This window comes from Arachis hypogaea, chromosome 15 (genome assembly GCF_003086295.3).
Source record: "Arachis hypogaea cultivar Tifrunner chromosome 15, arahy.Tifrunner.gnm2.J5K5, whole genome shotgun sequence".
NCBI lineage: Eukaryota > Viridiplantae > Streptophyta > Magnoliopsida > Fabales > Fabaceae > Arachis > Arachis hypogaea.
The window spans coordinates 144,154,136-144,173,146 of NC_092050.1; the positions used below are offsets into that span (position 1 = coordinate 144,154,136).

Genomic DNA, 19,011 nt, shown 5'->3' on the forward strand with positions numbered 1-19,011 from the left:
AAATACAGAATGTATGAATGAACATTGACAAAAATAAAATAAAATAAAACTAAGAATAAAATAAAAGATCATACCATGGTGGGTTGTCTTCCACCTAGCACTTTTAGTTAAAGTCCTTAAGTTGGACATTTGGTGAGCTCCTTGTCAGGGCGGCTTATGCTTGAACTCTTCCAGGAATCCCCACGAACGTTTGCAACTCCAATAACCTCCAAGATCCTATACTAGGCACCTAAAACCTTCAAGCAAAACAAAGCAAGTGACATGGCCCCAAGAGTGTTGATTGTTTGAATGAATTTCGGGGTCCCAAACCTTGCTTTTGCACCCGTCTTCTTGTTGATAATCATTTTTCCAACCGGGTAGTGAGCAATTAGAATTCTCACTGAGACATCCAAACAACCGTCTAGACCCATTCAATCAAGCTCTACACCAATCCTTGCACTTCAACTTTGAGTATGCAACCGTATTGAACCTTGCATGACAACTCTTACCACGAACCATCTCCCTCTTACTCTTATAGCCACAAAGAGCTCTAAGTTGCCCGTCCATCTCAAGCAAAGCATATTCAAGTGGGCTAATTAAGTTTAGAGATGAAAGATTTACCCACTTGAATGAAGGAATGGATGGTGATGGTTTTGGGGGAGAGGCCTCCAACAACTTGGGCAAGGTGATTTCCAGCTCTATTCCCTTGAGCTCTTCCTTGACAACTTCCACCTCTTTGTAAGCTTCTTCAATTTCAACCTCTTCTTCTTGGTAGCTTTCTTCCAATTCAATCTCTTTCATTACTTACCAAGGGCATGGGAGGTTGTGCTTCTTCTTCTTTAATCTCCACCTCTTGATCAACCTCTACAAAGTCTTCAACCATGATATGCCTCGGAGGTTGTACACCCTTCTCAACATCAACATCAAACACCTTAGAAGGAGGCTCTATGACTGGACTTTCCCATGGAGGTTTCGCATCTCCCAAGTCTTCAACCACTTCCTTTTCTTCTATAATTTCGGCTTTCTCCACTTGCTCTAGTACAAAATCAGACTCCTCCTTGATGTTTTCCTACAACATGATTGTAACCAAACTCATAGCGAAAGGGGTGAGAATTCATAGTAGTCAGAGAAATAAAAATTAATAAAAATAAACTCCTAAAACTAGAAACACGAACAAAGAGCGAAAAAGCAAAATTATTTAAAATAACCAATAATTGGGTACACGTTTGCAATTTCCCGACAACGGCGCCATTTATTGATGGAGGAGAAAATCAACCAATTAAGAAATTATAGTAAGAACGGCGTTGTAAGTACAGTTCTTAACCGACTAAAATCCGCTTATCAATTTAGAAATGTTGTCACAAAATTTGAATAAAAATACTAGGAGTATGAATCCCAGGTCGTCTCCCAACGAGTTGACAAAAGGGTGCTATCTTATTAATCATGAGGTTTCCGAGAAATTTTGAGAGTTGAATGACAGAAAATAAATAATTGTAAATTAGCACAATGAAAATTAAAAGAGATTTATATATTCAAAATAAAAAGCCTTGACTGGGGGAATGATTAATTGGAAGTTCTATCCTTGTTGGAATTCTTTCAAGTGTAGTATCAAGAGGTTGTTGTTTTCTCTTAGTTAACCCTTACTAAATAAAGGAAAGTCAAGTGATTGAGCTAACTCTTATTCGCAAATCCTAATCCTCTCCCTTGGGAAGGACTAGCGTTAGTAAATAGATAATTAGCCAACAACTTCCAATTTAACTAATCACTTGAGCATTCCAACTCAAGGGTCTCCTTTTAATCAACCCCCAAGTCAAGTTGGGAGTCTACTCTGTCAACATGAATACCATCTTCGTTGTTTTATAAGAGAAGTAAAAAAGAGATCATAGTAATTAAAATCAATTGGAAGCAATTAAACAAATAATAAAATTTAAATGGAAAAATACCTCTTGCATTAATAAATTCTAAAAGCAATCCAATTGTAACTCTGAACAAAGATTAAGGATATGGAAGAGTAAGGGAATAATAAAACAAACTAGAATAGCAACTTCAATGGAGGTAATGACTCTTCTCAATATCCAAAGCAAAAGCATAAAACTAATAAACTATGAATGTGTAGAAAACCTAGAGGAAGAGTGATTTCTCTCTAAGATTCTAATCTAAAATCTAAAACTATGCTAATGAGAATGTGTATTGAGCTCTGCATGTCTCCTGGCTCTAGTCTGTGTTTCTGGACCAGAAACTGGGTCTAAACTCGGCCCAAAATTGCCCCTAGTATTTTCTGTGATTTCTGCAGATCGCGCATGTCACGCGTACGCGTCAATCACGCGTACGCGTTGCTGGTCATCTTTGCGTGTCACGCGTACGCGCCAGGCACGCGCACGCGTCGTCTTGCAGAACTCCAATCCACGCGTACGCGTCAGGTACGCACACGCGTCGCTGTGAAAATCTCCAGATCACGCGCACGCGTGAGCCATGCATGCGCGTCAATGCTCGCTGGTTGTCTCCTTTATTTCTTGTACTCCTTCCATTTTTGCAAGCTTCCTCTCCATCCTCCAAGCCATTCATGCCCTATAAAGCCTGAAAACACTGAACACACAGATCACGGTATCGAATGGTATAAAGGGGAATTAAAATACACCAATTAAAGGCTTAGGAAGCAAGTTTTTAATCATAGAACAAAACTAGGAAGGAATTGTAAAAACATGTAATTTGTATGAATAAATGTGCAAAGACTTGATAAAAAATCACTCAATTAAGTACAAGATAAACCATAAAATAGTGATTTATCAAAAGGGCATTTGGAGTATTGAAAGCAAGATGAGAAATTTTAAAAGGAAGATCATTTTATCTTATTAAGCCTCAAGAAAGAAGTATAACTGCTTGTTGCCTTTTGCATAAGGACTTTGCTAGGTAGACAATGGCTTTTGTGAACAATGTAAATACTAAATAATGAGCTCTAAAATTGGCCCAATAAAGTTAAAACGCACTACACCCTAAATTACCCACCTAAATCTTAATATTAGGATAATCATCCACACACCTAGTGAAATGAACATCCGATATATCCATTGTTCACATTGTTTAGTATTTTCATTGTCTACCTATACTTTTTCTTTGTATAATCATATTAGAAGAGTGATGGTTGTGAATCCTATTGATGAGATAGAAGATCAAAATATGCTTGGAGTAAATAGTGAGATAATCCACAATATTTAGACGAATGATGCTTAGGGTAGATGGAGGAATCAACTTGTATAAGAAATGTGGAACCAATAGAAGAGAAGACATCACGCTTGATAATTGTGTTCATTTTTCTATGTGTGAGACCGTCTATTGTAACATTAATTTCATTTTATTGATGTTTTTGTGTTCTTGTATAAGAGATGTGCATGCATGCTTATTAGTGCTAGTAATTTTTGGCTTTTGAAACTTCTTTGTAACTTTGATTTGGATAATGGTGAAGTTTTTTAATACATGTGATTAGAATGGTTGAGATTTGTTTCATATAAGTTTAACTATGGATTATGAGATGAATTATGAATTATAGAATTTTTAGAAATTTAGATAAGTATTTTTGTGCTAATTTTAATTGTGATAATATTAATTTTAATTAAAAATATTTGTTATTAGATGTATTTTAGTAAATTTAAAAAAAAAAGAATTGATAATATTTTAATTAAATATATTTTTTATTAAGAGTATTTTAGTAAATTTATTATTATAGGTATTTTTGTAAATTCAAAATGTAAAAAAATAATATTTTATTAGATTTATATCTAGTTTTTTAAGAAAACTAGAGTCAATAATAATTTTGGTTAAAAATATTTGATATTAGGCATATTTTTAAAAATAAAAATATTTTTTGTCCAAAAATAATAATATTAACCTTTTAATTGAAAATATATTCATATGTAAATTTTTTTATGTGTTTATTAAGTTTAATAATTATTATTTTTTTAATTTGAATAATTAAGGATAATTTTGATATATTATATAATTAGATAAATATTTTGTACTAATTTTAATTATGATAATATTAATTTTAATTTAAAAAATTTGATATTAAAAATATTTTAGTAAATTTAAAAAAATTAGAATCAATAATAATTTTAATTAAACATATTTTGTTATTAGGAGTATTATAGTAAATTTTTTATTAGAGGTATTTTTATAATAAAATATTAAATGTAAAAAACTAATAATATTCAATTAGTTTTATATTTAATTTTTAAAAAAATTAAAAACAATTGTGTTGAGTTTGGAAAACTTATATGATAATCAAATATTATTAAAATATAAATTAAAAAATTATTAAAATTATTATTAAGTATTTTATTTAATAATTTTCAATTTTGATGATTTTTGTTTAAGTGTGCAGGCATCAAATTAGTTTTTAATATTGAGCCAAAAGCTAAACAAGTCTAAGATGATTATTGAATTAATTTAGGCTTGTGCAAAATTATTCAAGTGGCTGAAATCCAAAATTGGCCCAAGTGATAAAAGTCCAGTTTGGTTACTAAACATGTTTAATCCAATAATATTTGTTCTCTTCAAGTAGCTAAAAGGCAAAGAAACAAGTGGCCCAAAAGTCTTGATGGAAGCCATTCGATGATCACAAGAAAATTTTCTCAAGATACCAAAAGTTTAATACGTGACTTTATGCCTTGGTAATTGGAAGCTAAAATTCAATTGAGTTTAATGTACTTTGAAAGCTTCACACGTTACTTTGTCTTGGGTGATGGAAGTGGGAATTCAGTTTGATATAATACTATTTAATGCTTCCACAAAAAACTTTCTTTTTTCTCTTCTCTCTCCTCTCTCCTTCGATCACATCTATCCATCAGAGAAGAAGATTGAAGAAAAGTGAAGCCTCTGAAAAAAAGCCTATGAAAAAAGGTTAAGAAAGATTGTTGCTACATAAGGAAAAATTTGGAGAAAGACTTCAAGATTTTGTTACCAAGAAAGGAAGAGATCGGCCTCGATCAAGAAGCAGATCTACCTTGGTAAAATATTTATTTTTGTTTTTGTTCCACCAAGAAGAAGATAGCCTCTGAGTCTCAAGCTGGAAGAAGCAAAAATGGAAAGCATGAAGCTAGCCTGGGTCAGACGCTCATCAACGATCAGAATCAAGACTTGGAGCCAAAGTAAAGTTCAACGGTTCAGATTCAAGATGCATGAAGGAAAAGGTTGAAAGAGAAGATTGAAGGTAGGGTTGCATGTTTGATTTAGTCACTGCTTCTACCCTCTCTCTCTTCTGTCACGCCGTTGTTGCATGTGTATTGGGAGAAGAGAACTAACATGTGTTGAAGAAGGTTTCAAGCCCTGGAAGCTTCACTCCTCTATAATAGGGGTGAACGGCCAAGGATTGAAGTAAGGAGTGAGAGCAAACGTTTGGGTTCCCATAACTCTTTGAGTTATTTATTCTTCTCCTTCATGGCTTTAATTGAATAATTCTTTTTCTCAATTTAGTCTGTCTGTGTTTCATTAGTAAAAAGAAAAATGTGAGGTTTTGTAAGAAAAAGCCAATGAGTGAAAAAAGGCAGAGAGTTAAAGAAAAAGTCATAGTTATCTCAGAAATTCTTTGTATGTATTTCTGTTTTGTTGTCATGATCCTGAGGGGATTCCCTTGCAAGTTGGTTTAGCACTTTGCGGATTGAAAGCTAGGTTTGAGTCCTAGTCAAGTTCAGGTTGGGTTGGAATCTGCACTTGTTTCCTTGCAAGTTGGGTGAACATTTTGCAGTTGAAAGCTAGGTTTTAAGTCCTAGTCAAATTCAGATTGGGTATAGAATCTGGATTTGTCCCAGCTTCTTTCATGTCTCTCAACTCGACACGAGACAAAGCAAAAGTGTCTCTCAACTCGACACGAGACAAAAGCAGAAATATCTCCTTAAAGTTCTCTAAAAAGCATAAATTAATATTCAGCAAAAAGGGGTTAAGATTCACCCCCTTCTCTTAGCCACTGATTACCATCAAATTGATATTATAAATATTTTTATCTAAAAATAATTATATTAAATTTATCTTAAAATATATTTATATGTAAATTTCTTTATGTATTTATTAAGTTTAGTGATTAGCCTTCTAATTTAAATGATTAAGAATAATTTTAATATATTATATAATATAACTAAAAAAATTAGATCCAATTAAAGAAAAAATTATTCATTTTCAAAAATATTATACAAAATTTTAAAATATTAGATTTTATAAATTCAACATAAAAATATTATACGCCAAATACTTTTATTTTTAAATATTATATTTTCAAAAATGATATTTTTAAAAATAAAAACTAATGAGAAGTGCTAGGGGCAGCAAGTTTTGTAATTTGTAATAATCATTAGTATTTTTATTGGTGTGAAATTCTATTCAATAGTGTAAAATTATTCATTTTTTTTACTAGTTAAGTGCTGACCAAATTTTAATAAAAATATTGGCCTAGATTTTCTCAAAACTAATATGTGAACCAAAATACCAAATGCATATGAGTATCATAGGTAGGAGCACTTTTCAGTCTTGAACTCTTTGCATTCCATTTTATCATATTCTTTTCGGGGAGTGGATCATCTCCAGTAAAAAAAAATTGGATGGTGTCAATTGTTTAATTTTATCTTTCATTATTCTCTCTTATATTTATTTTTGGTCCTACTTATAAAATCTCTCTATATATAATCTCTTTATATATAATAGGAGAGCAATACATGGTTTGTTGAACGACAAGTATATTAGTTTGTTGAATGACAAGTGGTGCTTTAAATAATCAATAAGTGTGGCACCTGTAAATAATAACCAAAAATCAATTCTCTAAAATCAATTCTCTCTTTTCTTGACCTTTGGTCCTTTGCTGCGTCTAGGTCACACACAAGCTTGACCACCGTTTTATCGAGTAAATACCCATAGTCGTCTCTGAGATTTGTGTAAATACTCAATGTAATCCTCAAGACCCTGATTTTCCTATTATAGTCCTCCAGATAGTGATGAGTCATCACCAGAATGCTGATGTGACCTCTATTTGCCACGCTGGAGGGGTCTAATAGCTATATGAGCTGGCCAATTTTCAATTTGTACTCAAGTTGGTCCCTCCCTTTATATTTAACCCTAAATTTTCAAATTTTCGTAAACTTCATCTCTTCTTCTTGTTCATTGCACTCTCTTCATTCCACAGCAATCAAATTCCATTGCCGAATTGAAGAATGTGGTGAACGGCAGTGAAGCTTTGATGACAAGAATGTCTGATAAAGATGGCATTGATTCTGTGATGTTGGGTTGGTCGTTTGATAAAGTAGACAAGGATACAGTTGATTTCCAGATGGAAAGAGATATACTTGACAAGTTACGACCTCACGCTAATTTGAAACAGTAACAGATCGAGGGTTATAGGGGTACAAGATTTTCAGATTGAGTGGTACATTCTTCCTACCACAACATCACCAAAATATCAAAGAGTGTTCATCTTGACAACCGGGTTGAAGGTTTTAAAATAATCCACTCCAGCAGTTTGAGTGAATTCTTGAAAAACTAGTTTGGCTTTATGTCTATTTATACTCCCGTCAGAGTTTAATTTAAGCTCAAACACCTATTTACATCCTACCGATCTCTTTTCATTGGACAATGTGGTAAGTGACCAAGTCTGATTTTTTTGTAAGACAGCAAGCTCTACATTGATTGCATTCTGCCATATCTTGTTATTGATAGCCTCAGCATAGGATCTAGGTTCTATGTGTTTAGGCTGTGATGTGAGAGTGATAGACAACTCAGAAAAAAAAATGGTAGGAAGTTGAGTGAGTATTTGGGACTCAAAAAATAAAATGGTTGAATTTTTAAAATAATATTGTGTCAATTGTTGAGAATTATCAATTGTGTCAGTAAAATTTGATTCATAAAAGTTATATGAGAAATTCAAGTCATTGTTGTGCAGCTCATATGAGGTAATCATGCATTGAAAGTCCTCTAAGTATGCAGATTTTCTCTTTTTCCTTAATGATCTTCTAATATCATTTAATTTAAGGTTGTAATATGTGTGCAGCATTGTTGTTGTGACATGATGGAGGTGATGATGCAGATGCTTGCTCATTGGGTATAACATGCAATGTAGGTGCAGTATTGGTGTTAGAATTTGATTGGGTGAATGAGGATTCAACGGATATATTATTAATAGTGTAGAAAGAATCATCAAATATAATGAGTTTATGCATATGAGATGGTTGAGTAATGTCAGCAACAATGTTTAATTTGGCATTATACATAGAATCTTGTAATGTAACTTTTAAATTACTTTGATATTAGTATAACAGTCAATATTTACTTCTCATGTAAGTTAAGACTTTCATTAGACATGCCTCTGTATATTGATGAATATTGAAATGTTCTATTGGATTATGATTTCAGAAAAAAAAGTGGTAATGGTGTTGAAGAAGGTTAGTGCAAAGGGTCAGATCATGAACTGTTTATTTTCTTTTTTATCTTGGTGTTCTTCACCTAAACTCATTTGAGATTGGCCCTTATTTGTACATAAAAGAGAGATACCTCAGTTTTTGCAAGAGGATACAAGATTCTTGGACATGCTTTAGTGTCTATTAATCAAATGAAAGCCATTTTGGTATTTCAAGGCAGTAGAATTTTATATATCGTGCGTCTTTAAATCTATTGTGGTGTCAAGCTCTCTTTCATGTCTCCGTTATTTATATATCGACAATTGTGGGAGTTTGAAATCTGTGGCAACGCTATGGATGACAGTACCTCAATTTGAACAACTCTCATTAGTGGCTTGCCTAGAGATTGATTTGTTGATACAAGGCATCCACACTGTAGCCTCAGATTTTTTAAAATCAGCAACATCAAGAAACTAGTGAGCTCTGCAACATTCATGCAAACGAAAAATTTGGAGATTTAGGGTTAAATATAAAAGGAGGAACCAACTTGAATACAAATTAGAAACTGGCCAGCTCATATAGCTATTAGACCCCTACAGCGTGGCAAACAGATGCCACATTAGCGTTCCGGTGATGACTCATCACTAGAAATATGTCCAAGGACCACTTTGAGTACTCGAAATTCCATCTAAAGGACTAAAATAAAGAAATCGAAATCTTAAAAATTACATTAAATATTTACGCGCGAATATCAGAGACGACTATGGGTATTTCCCTTTTTATCCATCGTATAGAGCGACAAATCAAATTTAATTCAAAATTTAAATCTGGGATTTATTTCTCTTCGAAGCCCGTCCCTTTTCTCTCCTCTCACACGTTCTCCTTCCAGCTCATTTTCCCACCGTAGCAGTGAAGAAGAAACCACGCCGGTGAAGGGAAGCGCCATGGAAGAAGCAGAAAAGGGAGATGACGGATGCAACGGCCGCGGTGAGAGAGATTATCGTCGCCCCTGAATCAATTGAAGAGAGAAAATAGAACAGTTAGGGAGAAAGGAGGCTACACCGAAAGAGAAAGGAAGAGGAAGGAGGTGACGACAGTGATGGAGGCCATCGCTGCTGCTAAATCCACCGACGGAGAAGAAAGTCATTGGAAAGAGGGGAGAGAAAAAAAATTGTAAGAAGAAAAGTAGAGAGGAAGACCTGAAGCAGGGAACGTGGGAGAGGAGGAACCCTTCAGCTACCATACACCGCCGCTTCACCGTCGTCACCGCCGGAAAGGACCATAGCCACCGTGCCATTGACCTGGTATTTCTTTGCCCCCCTTATCTGTTCTGCCTCTTCCATGGTATTGCTTTACACGGTATAGTACTACTACATAAGCTAAGAATTCCCTTCAGTATAGAAAAAAATTTTAAATCTGCAATTTAACATTTTTGTTCTGGATATATCTTCTGTCTTTTTTTTGTCAATGAATCGGTCTCATATGTTCTTATTTTGCAGATCCATGCCATGTTTGATTTGGGTTATCTGTGGGGATTTAATTTAAAGTGAGATTTGATCTAGGACAAAGTCATAATTTTGGTTTTGCAGTCTAATTCTCATTCACAATAATCATTTCTGTCTCGTAGCTTCTTCAATTTCTCTAATTCTCACTGCATTAATTCTTAATTCTGTGTTTGTGAATTCATCTCTTGATTGCAAAAATGTTGTCATTGTTCTCATTCTCACTCTCACGAATCATGTTAAGGTACTCTCCTTATTCTGTTCCCCACTCCGCTTTCCGTCTTTGCTTGCCTTCAACTTCATCCCTACACTCTCACTCTCACTCTCAGTCCCACTCACATGATAAAGATGTTGATTTCTTCACTCGCTTGCTCTCTATCTCTATGCGTCCTTCTCCATCCATCAACTCCTTTAACATGATTTTGGGGGCTTTTGCCAAGAGAAACGATTTCCCCACCGCCATTCTCCTTTTTCAGAAATTGCAAGCCAGGGGAATCGCTCCCGACTTGTTTACTTTGAACATCTTAATCAATTGTTGTTCCAGCATGGGTCGTATGAAGCTTGCTTTCTCTGGGTTGGCCAAGATTCTCACGATGGGTTATCAACCTGATACGGTAACATTGACAACAATCCTGAGAGGTCTCTGTCTCTGTGGTAATGTTGAGAAAGCACTACACTTTCATGATAGAGTCCTGGCTTTAGGATTTCAGTTTAATAAAGTTACTTATGGGACCTTGATTAAGGTACTCTGTAACACCGGATACAGATCAGCTGCTATTCAAGTGTTGAGAAAGACCCTACCATTGCTTGGGATTATTCCTAATGTCATCATGTACAGCGCAATTATTGATAGCCTGTGCACGGAAAACCTTGTAGCTGATGCTTTTTATTTATTCTCTGAAATGCTTGCTGAGGGAATTACTCCCGATGTTCAAAGTTACAATATCATGATTAATGGCTTCTGCAAAAGTAAAATGCTAGATGAAGCCTTGATTCTCTTTGAAGAAATGCTTCGTAAGTATTTGGTTCCAAACACGGTAACTTACACCACTCTTATTGATAGCTTGTGCAAATCAAAGAGAATCTCTTGTGCTTTGGAGCTTTTAGTCAAGATGCATGATAGAGGTCAACCCGCTAATGTAGTCACTTACAATTCCTTGTTGAATGGGATGTTCAAAAACCAACAACTTGACAAGGCACTTAAATTATTCTCTCAAATGAAAGAGAGTGGCATTGATCTAAATATAGGCACTTACAGTATACTTATTGATGGCCTATGTAAAGGTGGAAGACTTTCAGATGCAAGAGCGATTTTCCAAGATCTTTCTGCTAAAGGCTGTCCTCCAAATGTGAGGACATACAATATTATGATCAATGGACTCTGCAAAGAGGGCCTGTTTAAAGAAGCATTGACCCTGCTGTTGGAAATGGAACACAATGGTTGCTTACCAAATGCTGTGACTTTTCTAACTCTTATTCATGCTTACTTTGAAAAAGATGAGAATGACATGGCGGGAAAACTTCTTCAAGAAATGATTGCTAGAGGCTTATTGAATTGATAAAAGAAGGTAAGATACATCAACTGAAATTGAAATTACATCTCTATTGTTGCTGAATATTATCATAGTTCTGTAAGTCAGAGGACTTTGGCAATGCCATAACATCAATTAATTTTGCACTTTCGATTTTTGCAATTGCTATCATCCTTTTTAATTCCACTGCTTTGTTGATTCTTTTGATGATATTCCTAGTTATAGCTTACAGGTTTAGTGTTTAAGATCTCTTTATAGCAATTGAGTGTTCTTTACTGTTATTCTATAAGATGATATATTTATCATGCTAAGCAAAACTAAAAAGATTGAAAATTTTGTTTTGTTGTTTGTTCTCTGCTATTCTGCTGTGCAACTTATCTTTCCTTATCTTTGTAGGAACCGTGTGTATATATATATATATATCAAACCAATTCCTGACTGTTTTATCATAAGCAACCATGAACTATTGTATATTTGATTGAATCCTCCAGGAATTGTCATTAAAGGAAAATTAAGTAGGTATCGAGGATTTATTCTTAGGCTTTATGGTTTTCATTTCCATCTTAAAAATAAACCCACCTTCTAAAATGCATGTCCCTTCTTTTCATCAGCCTAAGCAACATCGAGTTAAGGTTAATATGGTTCAGTTATCTCAAAATTTTTTACCATTTTCTTAATGAATTCTAATCAGTTGTATTGCTTGGAAATTGCCCTGCTGAAAATATCTACATTATCAAATACTTTTTCGGAGACATTATTCCATTGTCTCTAAGTCTCTGTTTATAAGCATTTTCAAAAAACTCTTACTGGTTTGGAGTTTTGTTGCGTGGTGTTGTGATGGGGGTGTTAAAAGTGAAACAATACAGAACTCTTTGGAATTGCATTTGATTTTATTTGGTGAATTTCCTTGCATAATTATTGTATTTATTTATTTATTTATTTTCAATCGGATGTTGTATGATATAGCTTCACTGTTCATATTTATGAAAGTGATTTTGATCTTGTATTGGTGGTTGACTTTGATTGAGGCTTGACATGGCTTTCATCCTTGTTACGTATGAGTAAATATAGCTGGCTACACATTAATCCGTGTTATATGTATAAATTTAACTGGCTAGTGGCTACACATAAATCCAAACAATGTTGAAGCTCTCTAGTGTGAATTTTCCTTTATACTTTGATTTGTGTTTGGCCCCTTCGGAATCAATTGTGAGACACTAGAATTCTTCTCAACTTATTCGGTTTCTAGTTGAATCCATACTCACTGGATTTCAAGCTTCAAAAATCACTTTTCTCATGAAACAAACAAAAATCACTTCATCTCAAACGAATAAAATATTGATGTTGGTATAAACTTTGGAAGGTCGATCTTTGCATTATAATTAGCTTCATTTATATACTTTCATTCTAACTTTGTGTGGTGTGTGCTGCATAAAACAGTTTTTGACTTGAGCAAACAGTACTCCAAATAAACATTTGATACTGCAAAGGGCATAGTTTTGCTTTATGGTGAGAGTATGAATATACAATGTGTTTTGATATTGCAAGTTCATCAAGAACAAGATGGCTCTGTCATCAAGAGTTGTTTCAGATTCTACAGAAAGGGAAAAATTTAACATAGTTAACCAATTCTTTGTTCATTTTCACTGAAATACAAAATGGGAGCAAAAGTTGAATAGTATTTTTTATTTTTTATTTTTTTCATTTTTTTGGTTTTCGTTATGCAATCTGCAATGGAGTTCTTTTCAGGTTCTACCATTTGTAGGCACAGGTAATTTAACTTTTGTTATGTCATTGAGAAGTTGTGGTTCTACCTTGGAGCAGAAGGAAAAATTGATGGTGCTGGCAATTGTTGGCGCTATAAGTAGTGACCGCTAGTATATTTAAGAACAGTGCTAGGGAACTAAAAGGGTATTAGCCAAAAATTAGCCAAATACCTTTAAGTGAATCCAAAATCTCTACGAGTTAATATATATGGATGTTTCTTTTGCTAAGTATCAGAATGTTTCTTTTGCTAAAATATAACTGGATATGTAATTATTTTTGCTAAAATATAACTGGATATTTCTTTTGTTAAGTATTAGGATATATTTTTTTTCATATTAAATGAATGTTTTTTTTATATTTTTGTAATTGTTCAAGGACTCCTTTTGACTCTGATGAATATGAACGGGTGGAGTGAAGAACTAGAAATGGAGCTGAGGGAGGTTATTGAAGTTGTGAAGAGAAAAGATGTTGAAGATTATGAGAGGCTTGGAAACAAGGCACTGAAAGCAAACAAGATTCTGGCCATTGTAGGCCCCTTGCTCACTGCCATTGCAGCTTTGGGATCTGTGTTTGTGGCGGGAATAAGGGTGCAGGTGTGGTTTCTGCCATGGCTGGGTCAATGGTAGCTGTAGTCAACGCTTGAGCATGAGCGGGCAGTAGAGGTGGCAATATGTACCCTACCCGCGGGTACCCAACCCGACCCCACCCAATCGGGTAGGGTTGCCAATCCGATCCGCAGCGGGTAGGGTAGGGTGCGGGTAGGGTTTTCGTACGGATCGGGTAGGGTGCGGGTTGAGCCTCAACCCTACCCGACCAACCCGCACTCTATATATGTTTATGTTATATACTTATACAAAAATATGTTTTTAAGTGGATGTTGAATCAAAGACCTCGCATTAAATGCAAAAGATCCTTAACCACTAAAAGAAAATCATTAATTGATAATTTAATATTTTTTTTTTTACATAAAAATCAGTTCTATTTTAAATTATCATCAAGTTATATAATAATGTATATTTTTTGTAACCCGCGGGTTAAGAGCGGGTAGGGTTAGGGTTGGAATATTCTCAACCTGCAGGTAGGGTTACGGTTGGATCCAAATCCTACCTTACCCTACTCATTTGTCACCCCTAGCGGGCAGGTAGGGATGGTGTTTGAGATGTACAGAAACTGTGGTGGGTTCTTCAAGCAGTTAGAAGAAACAGTTGAAGCCACGCTTGAAGAGAATGAGTTTGACAAGAGAGAGAATGGACAAGTGTTTGAATTGAAGGTGGCTTTGCAATTGGGAAGAAGTGTGTCTCAGCACAGAGAACTCACTTCTAAATCAGCTTCTTGTCGAGCCGAAGGGATTTCCATTGATGAATTTGCAAGCAAGATGTTCTAATCGTTTATTAACTATATCTATATTTCTTAACCTGACACTCTGACAGTGAGAGAGAGGGGTCTATGTGTGTAATTGTTGGAGGTGGGTAGGTTAATGTGAGAGAGAAGAAGAAGATTTTTATAGATTTTAATTAAGTTTGTTTAATTTAATCAATTTTAAATTTTTAAATTTTGAATTTAAAAAATTTAAAATTAATTAATTATTAATATAAATTAATGTGGTTTTGTTTAGTTTTTGGCTGATAAACTCTTGATTCCGTATACTTTTCCTATTTCTATTTAAAATCTTTTGTTGCGTCATCTTTTAAATACTTCTCTATCTCATTTTTATTGAGTTCACTTGGCTTTATTTTTCGTGTTTGCTTCTACTTTTTCAAAGAATCTTCAATCATAATGCTATCATTGTCACTTGTCTCTAAACTAGAATTTGGTTCAATATCTGAAGAAAAGTTAGCATTTCGAAGGTTCGCTAATTTTGCCTCCAAATACTAATTTTTCCTGCACATGTCCTTCCAATTCCTAATTTTCGATTATCATCATTCAATCATAATTTTTCTGTCCAAATTGAATTGGAATTGAAAAGCTCAAGTTATCGCCACTTGATATAGTCTAATAGTTATTATCAAACAATTAGAAAAAGTTTGAATGCTTAATATGTACAAGTTGAAGAAAGTTCCTTGAAGCAAGAATGTTACTGCAAGTTGGTGAAGTAATGCACTGCTTATATCATTTTTAATAATTAAGAATGATTATTTTATTACTTGTAGTAACTTGTTACCTTATCTATAAAATGGCATGAATACTTTTATACTTTGAGATTTCTTCATATGAATAAAAATGTATTGAGTTGTTTAAAATTTTCTTTTTGAGTGTATTATTGATGAGTTGGAGAGTCAAAAATATAGTAGTGCTATTTATATGAGCAAGTAATCTTGAAGTCAATTAATAGTGGGTATTATATTTATATTTAGTATTAGAGTTGGTTAATCAAGCACTAAGTATTTGAGAGTTTGTGAGGTATGGAAGAGCTCTCACATAGTTCTTTGTTCATAGAATTAATATGACAAACACTTTCAATGTTATATGATTCGATCCTAAATTAGATGGGAAATTTGATTATAGTTATTGAAAGACTTTGATATCTACCCATTTGAAGACTCAAAACCTGTAAAAACTCTTATTAAATATGTTGCTATATGAGATTATTTTACATTTGTTCAGCTTATTTGTATCAGGACTGTCCTGCAAACATGTAGTTGCTGCTATAGCTAGACTATGGAGACAAAATTTAAAGCCAGAGAATTTCGCACATAAGTGACTCACAATAGATGCCATAAAGGCTACTCATGGGGAATTAATCAAACCAGTTAACTCTGAAGAGTTTTGGAAGGAAACTAATTTGCTGTGTCCTGAGGCACCAAAAATTAGGAAACCTTCTAGAAGACCAACTAAGAAGAAGAGTGTTGATGTGGTGGCTGAGTCTCAAATAAAAAGAACAAGGTCACAAAGTCAAGAAGGCCTTCTAGGTAATATGCAGTAAACGTGGACAGAAGAGCCACTATCATAGGACAAGGAAAGGTGCACCAATAAACCTGAATTAGCAACAAAAAAAAGGCAAAATAAACCAAATGGAAATCAATCAGAACAAACTCTTGCAAATCAGAACTCAGAACAGGTAAAATTGTGTTGTTTTGTTAGCATACTCTGTGAAGTCTTTTGTAACACTCGAGTTTTTTTTGCAAACTAAATAATAATTTATTTATAATTCATTATTTTTGTTTAGGATTTTATCTTCAGAAATTTATTTATTAATAGTAATTAAATCAAATTTTATGATACTTTGAGTTTAAAAAATTTATTAGGATTCTTATATATAATTTTCATAATTATTGAATATTTTTTTAATTTAAATTTTAAAGTTTTAGAAATTAAGATATAATGAGAATTTAAAAATTTAAATTGAATAATTAAAATATTCAGTATAACTTTAGGGTAATTTGCGTAATTAAAATATTTGGAGAAAAAACTTATCAAATAAATTTTTTTTTTTGCGTTTTACATATAAATAAAAAAATTGCAATTGCATCTGATATTTCAAAAAGTTGTAATCTGATAAGCTTTTTTTCCAAATATTTTAATTATGTAAATTGCTCATAATTTTATGAACTAAAAAGAATTTAATTAAATTATCTCTAATTTAAAATTTAAATACTTATTAAAAATTAGGGTAAAACACTATAATAAGCCAAGGAGAATGAAATTTTACACAAATTAGCCAAATGAAAAACTGGTTCATGAATCCACCAATGCACATTACTATATAGTTCGAATCAGGTTCATTCGAACTCTATTCACACATAATTCGAATCATGTTGATTCGAATTATACACAAACGCGCACACACACTAATTCGAATCATGTTGATTCGAATTACACTCACACACGCTGCATATAGTAATTCGAATTGACCAGATTCGAATTACTCATGATTTAAATCTGCTCATTTTTTATTAAAAAATTAATAATTGATTATAAAAATTAATAATTTAAAAATTAAAAAATATATGATGGTTTCAGTGGTTAAGAGAAGGGGGGTTGAATCTTAGCCCCCTTTTTATGTTGCTAACACTTGCTGAACTCAGAGGAGACTTTTCTGTTTTTGCTCGTCACTGGACACGAGCAACTTTGTTTTGTCTCGTCCCTAGCCACGAGACTTTTCTTTTTTTGTCTCGTCACTTGGCACGAGATAATATTAGTTTTTGCTCCTGTGCAGTAGAAATAGAAATGTAGGAGAGAAGAGTTGAAGATTACACCCAGATATATCCTACTTCAGCTGCTAAGTGCAGTGCAGTCTACATCCAGTCTCCATCACAAACATGATGGAATTTCACTATAATCAATCTGATTACAACTTGTAAAGTGCTAACCCAACTTACAAGGGGATTCCCACAGAATCATGAAACACAACATAGATGAACAAAGGAACTCTAAGACATCTATGGCTTTTTCTTTTAATTTTGCGTTCTCTGCCTTTTTCCGCTCTATGGCTTTTTTCATACAAACCTCACTGTTTGTCTTTTTCCATGAGACTCAAGACATGACAAAATTAAACATAAAAATACTAAACAGAATACATTGAAGGAGAAGAGAAAACTGTTAGCTCAGGTAGCTCTGAGAACACTGTGCCTTGCACTCTCAAATTTTCTCCTTGCTTCAAACAGTGGCTGTCCACCCTTAATATAGAAGAGGGAAGCCTCCACTTATTGAAGCCAAAATCGAACCAACTTCTTCCTCCTTCAACAAAACCGGTTCGGCCACAAGGAGAGAGAAGAGATAACCATGCATTAACCAACATGCAATTACCTCTAGTCCTTTCTTGATCATCACCCTTCATCAATCCGAGCTCTCCATCCTTGGCTTGCTCTCCAAGATGGAATTCTGGCCCTTGATGCTTTATGATGATGATGACTTCATCCGCTTCAATCTCTGCCTTCAACCATCACTTCGCTACTCTAGCTACTCCCTGTGGTGGTTGAGCAGAATCAAAGACAAGCCATGCTTCAAGAATCTCCCTTGCTGGCCGAGATCTTCTTCTTCCTTTTTGAGCATGCAAAGCTCAAGATAACCTCACCAAATCTGACCACATTTGGTAAGTATCTTAGCCACAGCTCATTTTTATTTTAGTATGTTTTCTTGCCATCATTATCTTGATGGTCTTGATGCATGCAACTTCATTTCGGTAGCTCCATGTAGCTTCCATGGCTTTCTTTGTTTTCTGGATATTGACCGAAAAGAAGAGAGAGATGAGAGAAAATAAACAGCTTGAAGCAAAAGCAATTCAAATGTAATAAACCAATTAGTTGGTGAAAGTTGCTTTTACTTCCCTAGCTTAGAGTGGCGTGTAGTCATTACACCCATCAATCAATTCAGCTGAACTTTTCTCTCTCATGTTCCCCATGCATTAATTAACAATGTAATAGATTTTGAAATCCATCACATGATTAAAGGCTTGGTTCCGTTGGAAGCATTTTGCTTTCATTTTTCTTTGGTTTCGGACCAAGTTTGGAACCATGCATCACAAATAGAGTTTGGGCTTGTAGCATTGAATTTGAAACTGGCCCGTTTAGTTAACATTTGCTTTCTTGATGAGATTTGTTTCGGATCAGCATGGAAACATTCATCAAAATTCAAATTGGGCTTGGTAGCAATAAAGCTTAATCTGACCCAATAAAATTTTGATTCCTTCAAACTAATTGGGCTTAGTGATACTATTTAAATTCTGGCCCAATAGTAACATTTGCTTTCCTGATGGATTTTTAGATCAAGCATTGTATACAAAGGAAAGCTTTCTTTGGGCTTGCTGTATTTCATTTATTTTCGGCCCAATAATAAAACCTGCAACAAAAATTATTTAATCAAATCAGATTATTAATTTTTGCAGTTAATTATTTTTAATAATGTTTAGTCATCATAAAT

At 33.9% G+C, this 19,011-nt stretch overlaps 2 protein-coding genes across 5 annotated transcripts; both read left to right on the top strand.

Annotated features, from left to right (window-relative positions):
• Positions 1–9,151: 9,151 nt before the first annotated feature.
• Positions 9,152–14,124, top strand: LOC112751074 (uncharacterized). Of its 4 annotated transcripts, none has more exons than XM_072217100.1 (3): positions 9,152–9,655; positions 9,851–11,421; positions 13,528–14,124. In XM_072217100.1, exon 2 carries the CDS (start codon positions 10,054–10,056, stop codon positions 11,410–11,412), a length of 1,359 nt encoding a protein of 452 aa, XP_072073201.1. In that variant the 5' UTR covers positions 9,152–9,655; positions 9,851–10,053; the 3' UTR covers positions 11,413–11,421; positions 13,528–14,124. The 4 variants fall into 4 exon arrangements, with proteins under 4 accessions (XP_072073201.1, XP_025655871.2, XP_072073200.1 ...); XM_025800086.3 differs by having other exon boundaries at positions 10,098–11,421; XM_072217099.1 differs by having other exon boundaries at positions 9,163–9,710.
• On the top strand, positions 13,578–14,536 carry LOC112749141 (probable F-box protein At4g22030). Its single transcript, XM_025797409.1, has 2 exons — positions 13,578–13,745; positions 14,231–14,536. Exons 1-2 carry the CDS (start codon positions 13,578–13,580, stop codon positions 14,534–14,536), a joined length of 474 nt encoding a protein of 157 aa, XP_025653194.1.
• Positions 14,537–19,011: the final 4,475 nt, after the last annotated feature.

What these genes read in the sequence shown, in the direction of transcription:
- LOC112751074 (XM_072217100.1), top strand. Translation starts at nt 10,054, where the DNA reads ATGTTGTCATTGTTCTCATTCTCACTCTCACGAATCATGTTAAGGTAC.
- LOC112749141 (XM_025797409.1), top strand. Translation starts at nt 13,578, where the DNA reads ATGGAGCTGAGGGAGGTTATTGAAGTTGTGAAGAGAAAAGATGTTGAA. An exon ending in TGGCGGGAATAAGGGTGCAG is followed by an intron (nt 13,746 to 14,230) that starts GTGTGGTTTCTG and finishes CTCAACCTGCAG; the next exon opens with GTAGGGTTACGGTTGGATCC.